This window comes from Podarcis filfolensis, assembly GCF_964270895.1.
Source record: "Podarcis filfolensis genome assembly, chromosome: 5".
Lineage (NCBI taxonomy): Eukaryota > Metazoa > Chordata > Lepidosauria > Squamata > Lacertidae > Podarcis > Podarcis filfolensis.
Genome location: NC_139608.1, coordinates 34,067,663 through 34,074,274, shown reverse-complemented (window position 1 = coordinate 34,074,274; position 6,612 = coordinate 34,067,663). Strand labels below are relative to the sequence as shown.

The following is a 6,612-nucleotide window of genomic DNA, read 5'->3' as shown; positions in this document are numbered from 1 at the left end:
GATCCAGGCGTCATCCAATGAAGTTGGAGATTTAGGACAGATAAAAAGAATTGGTTGTCACACAGTGCATGGTTAAAGTATAAAAGCTGCTACCACAAGATATTACGGCTAAAACTGTTTTTAAAGGAGGTTAGACTAATTTGTAGAGGATAAGTCTGTCCATGGCTACTAGTTTTGATGACTACGTACTGCTTCCAGGATCAGAAAGACTTGGCTCAGTGGTGGAGCACGTTTTGCCTCCCACAACCTCCCATGACTTTGGTACGGCTGGGAAGGCCTCATTCTTAAAACTCTTGAGATCCACTGCCAGGCAGTGTGGACAGTACTGAGCTAGATGAACCAATGGTCTGATTTCAGTATAATAATAATAATAATAATAATAATAATAATAATAATAATAAATTTATTATTTGTACCCCGCCCATGTGGCTGGGTTTCCCCAGCCACTCTGGGTGGCTTCCACAGAGACCAAAAATACACTAAAATGTCACACATTAAAAACTTCCCTGAACAGGGCTGCCTTAAGATGTCTTCTGAATGTCAGGTAATTGTTTATTGCTTTGACATCTGATGGGAGGGCATTCCACAGGGCGGGCGCCACTACCGAGAAGGCTCTCTGCCTGGTTCCCTGTAGCTTTGCTTCTCACAATGAGGGAACCGCCAGAAGGCCCTCGGTGCTGGACCTCAGCGTCCGGGTAGAATGATGGGGGTGGAGACGCTCCTTCAGGTATACTGGACCGAGGCCATTTAGGGCTTTAAAGGTCAACACCAACACTTTGAATTGTGCTCGGAAACGTATTGGGAGCCAATGTAGGTCTTTCAAGACCGGTGTTATGTGGTCTCGGCGGCCGCCCCCAGTCACCAGTCTAGCTGCCGCATTCTGGATTAGTTGTAGTTTCCGGGTATAAAGCAGCTTCTGAGGAATAGCAGTAGGCAGTGATGCTTCCAGGTCTGAGGTGCCCTGGACAAAGTGGCATCTGGGGACCCCATGCCATCCTGGACAATCTCCCCAACTCCCTGCCACTCTGTTCCCCACAAGGTGGGCTGAGTGATTTATTTTTACTTTTTAAAGCAACAACACTGGCATTTTTTCACGCCTTTGTCTACCTCCTTTGAATCTTTTTAAAGCTTTTCAACAGTAAAATTCTAAAACCCTCTGGATAGCTCAGTTGGAGGAGAATGGGCCTCTTATTAATCTCAAGGTCGTGAGTTCGAGCCCTGCTTTAGGGGTGGGGACAAAGAGTCCTGTATCGCCGGGGGTCAGAATGGATGACCCTTGTGGTCCCTTCCAATTCTATGATTCTTTTTTATAACAATTTTTATTAGTTTTCAATTACATTCCCATAATAGCCTCATTATAACAATACCAATTCATAATACAATTACTAATATCAGTGCTTTTTATCTGGGGGTGCGCATACCCCTAAACATTTTGTGAATCTAAGTTTGGCCTCATTGAGGGGCTGTATTTCAATATGAGTAGGAAAATGAAAGTACAGTGGGCGCTTGGGTTGCGAACGTGATCCATGCGGGATGCACGTTCGCAAACTGCAGCGCCGCGTCTGTGCACACGCGGGTTGCGATCCAGCGCTTTTGCGCATGCGCAAAGCGCTATTTAGCACTTCTGCGCATGCACGACCGCCGAAACCCAGAAGTAACCCGTTCTGGTACTTCTGGTTTTCGGCGGTCCGTAAGCCGAAAAAACACAACCTGCAGCATCTGTAACCCGAGGCATGGCTGTACTCCTAAACATTTTTTTAAAGAAAAAAAGCACTAATACCAATAATTCAAATACCAAATTATATAATTTAGGTCCGTCCCCGCCCCCCCCCCCCCGCGTTCTAGAATTGAAGGTTTGATTATTTTATTTATTCCTGCCTTCCAAAATCTTATTGATTTCAATTCTCTGATTCAAGCCCCGCTGAGTCCAATGGGACGTATTCCCAGTTAAGCTTTAAGAACAGGCCAATTTGTAAAAGTTATCCCTCCGGATAAATTGAGAGCTGAGATGGGGAGAAGCGGCGTTGCTGTCGCTCCCCTTTCTTCCCAAGCGGTGCCTGGATCTCCTCCCGCCGCGCCGCGCCGAGGGAGCAAGAAACGCCGCCGCCGCTGCCCGCGGAGAGGAGCGCCAGCCCCCTTCCAAAGGAGCCCGGCGCAGAACGCCATAGAGACGGCGCTCCCCCGCGCGCCTAGAGAGACCGGAAGCTGCTTCACACTCCGACCGGATGTTGGAGGGTAGCCGGAAAGTTTTACAGAGGGTCGTAGACATGAAGCCGGCGGTGGACGAGATGTTCCCTGAGGGCGCGGGGCCTTACGTGGACCTCGACGAGGTGAGCGGTCGAGCCCCGGGTGCAAAAGGCCTGGGTCTCGCGCGGGGCTGCCGCTTGCTTAAAAACCCCGCGCGGCCTGGGCTCTTTCTCTGGTTCTTTCCCCTCGGGTGTAAAGGGAGAGGTGCTATGGGGGGGGGGCGCCTCTCAAGGGTCTTCTAGGTGGGCCTTTGGCCTGATCCAGCAAGGCACCTCTTACGTTTCTAAGGGTGGCTGGCTGGGTGGGTGTGTTTTATTTTTTGTGCCACGCCTCCCCCCCCCCCCCGGACAGGGACTCGAGGCGGCTTACAGATAAAAAATATGAACAGAATAAAAGCGTAGGGGGGGGAACCCCACAATTAAACATCGATAGAATATATCATACATAAAAATGCGCTGATAATATGTGTGAAGGTGGGATAGGTTTTTTTTTTTTTTTGCCAACCTTCACCCCCCCCCCCCGTGTTCTGCTCCCCACCTCCCATGCTTGCACTTTGGTTCAGCCTTTTGTTGCTAATCCCCCCCTCCCCCAGCAACTTGATCCAGTTGTCTGTGAGACTTATGAGGAGGAGAAAATGAAAGTATGGATGCATTGTCAAGTTTTCAGCATGCCTTATGGAAAAGTTACAAACTAAAAAGCCATGCAGTAAAATAGAATGGCAATTAAACATATGAAGGCAGTGTATGAACATCTGTCACCTGCATTGTTCTTCAGAAACAGTTGGAAGGCATTTTTTAGTTTGATGTTTAATCATCATCATCAGTGTTTGGATCAGAGTTTTAATAATGAGACTTCCTCGCATTATGCTTTTACTCTTTAAAAAACAAATAAGTTGTTATTAGCTTTCCAATATTATTCCAATAATAGCCCCATTATAACAATGCTTTTTTCTGCATTCCAAAATCTTATTAATTTCAGTTACATTCCAGTTAAATTTATAAACCCTTATAGAATAGCTGCATTCTTGATGATTTCTATTCGTGTTGTTACACTAAGTAATTAGTAAAACTTCAAGTGAGGAACTCTGCTATCATTATTCTTTCCTGGGTGTGACAATTATTTCTTCCATAATGTTTTTTTCCTGCCCATGTATGGTGTGCCCTCCTTTCCTCTGATTGTTGCTGTTACCTATCATGACTTGGGTGTGTTGTACATAGCCCTGAGCTCCTTTTGAGGAAGGGTGATTTATAAATATTTAAAATACATAAACACATAGCAGAAACAAAAGAAATTACAGTTAAAAGATGGGGAAGATAAAAAAGATCTTTGCCTGGTACCAAAATATCATCAGCCAGGCAAGTAGCTTTTCCCAGTCAGCTATTTATCGGGTCAACTTTGAAAATTTTGCATCTGGCATAATCCAAGGTCCATTTGGTATTTCTTCTATTCCATTGCTGTTCTGCAGATCTCCGCAGCAGGGCATCTCCTGGCGCACTGATGGATTTCTGTGCAATTCATTTTCCATTATTATTTCTGGGCAGGTGTTTTCCCATTATTGCTATTATTTACCCCACACCTTTAGCCAAAGGAGCCATGGGCATGAAAAGATTATTTGCATCCTTTCACTTGAAAGGGACAAAATGAGGGTCAAGCCTGATTAAACTACTATACTGCAGTAAGGGCTGCAGGAGATGAAAGTGTATAGTGGCATAGGTAGAAAATCATAGGCAGTCAGATTTGGAAGTTTGAGATCCAAGATGAATGGTTATATGAAACAGTGCAATAATGATTCCCTGTATATTGCTTCTATAGTTGATTAAATACTATTCTTTCTCAGGCTGGTGGAAGTACAGGTTTGTTGATGGATTTAGCTGCGAATGAAAAGGCAGTACATGCAGACTTCTTTAATAGTAAGTATTAGTTACATTTTTAAATTATTAAACCCGTCATGTTTATATTAGCCACTGTCCATCAGATTGTAAATTGATTTTCTAACCAGTACTTAGAAAAAAGCTTCCATTTAGAAATTAAAGTATGTATGGCCTGTGGCCCTCCAGAATTGTTAGACTCCTAACTCCCAACTCCCATCATCTCCAGCCAGCATGGCTAATGGCCAGGGATGGTAGAAGTGGGAGGTCAGCAGTGTCTGGAGGATCATAGGGTCTTCTTCCCTTAATTAAAGCCAAAAACCTGTCTGAGGAACGAAGTTTCCATAGCAGGAGGGGAGGGTTAAGCCATAGATGGAGACATTTTAAAAAATTATCTGTTAAACTCAAAACACATGTGCCAGGGCAATTGTGTGTCTTGGGGGTTTTTTGGGGTGGGGGGAGTTTTTATTATTAAATGGGTTGCCATCTAAATAGAAACTACTGGGAAATGCTTCTGCATGGTGATAGTAACACATGGAGAATGTATGCTGATCCCTCAAATTGCATTTATTTATAGCTGTTTATTCCAGAAATCCCCAGAGCTTTTGTGATGAGACTGTAATTTGGGGTCCATGTGGTGAATATCCACTCCATTGTATCTAATGTTGGCCATACTCAAGAGTAAACCTATTGAAATGAATGGGCATGATTAACTTAGGACCATTCGTTTCAGTGGGCCAACTCAGAGTGTCGGACTAGGACCTGGGAGACCAGGCTTCAAATCCTCACTCGGCCATGCAGCTCACTGGGTGACTCTGGGCCAGTCACTGCTTCTCACCCTAAACTACCTCACAGAGTTATTTGGTGGGTTAAATGAGCTGGGGTAGAACCATGAGCGTCACCTTGAGCTCCTTGGAGAAAAAGGTGGGATATAAATAAATAACACTTAGTTGAATACAACCCAGGGGTACTTAGTAAATGTGACTTGGTGGGTTCCATATGGTAACCATTTTAGTATATTGTTTTTGGTGACTTTCAGTAGCCCTTATAATGAACATGCGGGGCAAGCTTCCACAAATCCACTTTCTGGGGAAGTGCCCTTAAGTCTGCTGACAAGCAGCACACAGTTTCCTTCCTTTGGCTTTCCATAATTGCAGGGGGCATAGGGGAGGTTTTCTGTAGTGTTGCACCGAGCTTTGGTGTTTCCTTTGCTTGCTTCAAAGTGCATCACCTGCAAAGGCAGTTAAGGAATGGAAGAGATATGCGTTTGCACAAATAGTAGCTACAGAGAGGGCAAAATAACTATGGTAAGGAAACCAGAAGTGACTGTGGCTGAGAGAGTGGTATGAGTTCATACTTGTGGGAACCTGAATATCTAAAGCAGGGTGGGATGGAGAAAGCCATTTTAAGAAACTGGCCATATATCAAGGCTTACAACATAACTCACTGGGTTGTATCCAGAGAATCACGCTCATGCAGGGAGACTTTCCCATAAATAATAACCTCCTTCCTGGTTTCAGTTGAATCTATTGTACAGTTTGATAATTGGATTCAGGTCTCTCACTTTACTGGGAAATTTGCTTTGTTGCTTAGCTCTTCAGAATTGTTTTTAAAAATCAGAATAATTAATATGCATGATGTTAATTCACTGCCTTGTTTTTGTTAGATTTTGAAGATATGTTTGATGATGACGATATCCAGTGAAATTCAACTTCCTGCTGTGTTAAATACCTAAGTTTCTTGTAGAAGCAGACTATATTCCTAACAAAAGATAGGAAAATGTGAATATTGTCTCCAAGCCATGAAAGAGCACTTCGAAATGGCCAAAGGTGGTTGAAGAGAATTGTGGAGTTATTTTCCTCTTATAATGTTTGGATGTGCAGTTGTGCAGGCTTGCTTCAATAAAATCTGAACAAAACCTCTCATGTCTGATTATGCAGTTGACTACTGGTTGTTGCCCATGGAAATATGGCTTTTTCTTAATGTTATTTGGAATGTTGTATGCATAGGATGTAGCATTTTTAGTAAAATCCCCAACAATAAAATTAGAAGCAAGTGGGAGGTTTTAACACCTCGATCCTAAATCCATTTACTTGTGAGTGGCATGTTGAAAGATCATTGGGACTATACTTCCAAGTTTGTGCTTTCCTCCCAGTTTAGCTAGGGAGCCCAGCATATTTGGCCAATGAAAATATTCCCGTAGAATATGAGTAAATCTTGTATTAGAGCTCATTTGGCTTCTTGCCATTGTATGGTTCTTTATTTTGTAACTTATTCTAACTACTGGTGGTTTATGACAAGACTTTTCCATAAACACTGAAGAGTCTTTATGGTGCATTCAGAATATTTCCTCCAAAATAGAGCAGAATTTTTAGATGAATATCTCAATTGTGCTCGCGTTGCTTCCTCAGTCTGTGGGGAAGCTGACTATTTTCTTTTACACATTCTAAAGCCACATGCAGCACATCAAAACACAAGCTCCAGTACAATGGTGCTT

General features: G+C 43.4%; 1 protein-coding gene across 1 annotated transcript; it reads left to right on the top strand.

The window, feature by feature from the left end:
• The first annotated feature begins 2,176 nt into the window (after positions 1 to 2,176).
• COPS9 (COP9 signalosome subunit 9) lies at positions 2,177 to 6,033 on the top strand. Its single transcript, XM_083616102.1, has 3 exons — positions 2,177 to 2,330; positions 4,085 to 4,157; positions 5,782 to 6,033. The coding sequence occupies exons 1-3, from the start codon at positions 2,226 to 2,228 to the stop codon at positions 5,817 to 5,819; spliced, it is 216 nt and encodes a 71-aa protein (XP_083472228.1). The 5' UTR covers positions 2,177 to 2,225; the 3' UTR covers positions 5,820 to 6,033.
• The last annotated feature ends 579 nt before the right edge of the window (positions 6,034 to 6,612 follow it).

What these genes read in the sequence shown, in the direction of transcription:
- COPS9 (XM_083616102.1), top strand. Translation starts at nt 2,226, where the DNA reads ATGTTGGAGGGTAGCCGGAAAGTTTTACAGAGGGTCGTAGACATGAAG. An exon ending in CTTACGTGGACCTCGACGAG is followed by an intron (nt 2,331 to 4,084) that starts GTGAGCGGTCGA and finishes ATTCTTTCTCAG; the next exon opens with GCTGGTGGAAGTACAGGTTT. An exon ending in ACATGCAGACTTCTTTAATA is followed by an intron (nt 4,158 to 5,781) that starts GTAAGTATTAGT and finishes TGTTTTTGTTAG; the next exon opens with ATTTTGAAGATATGTTTGAT.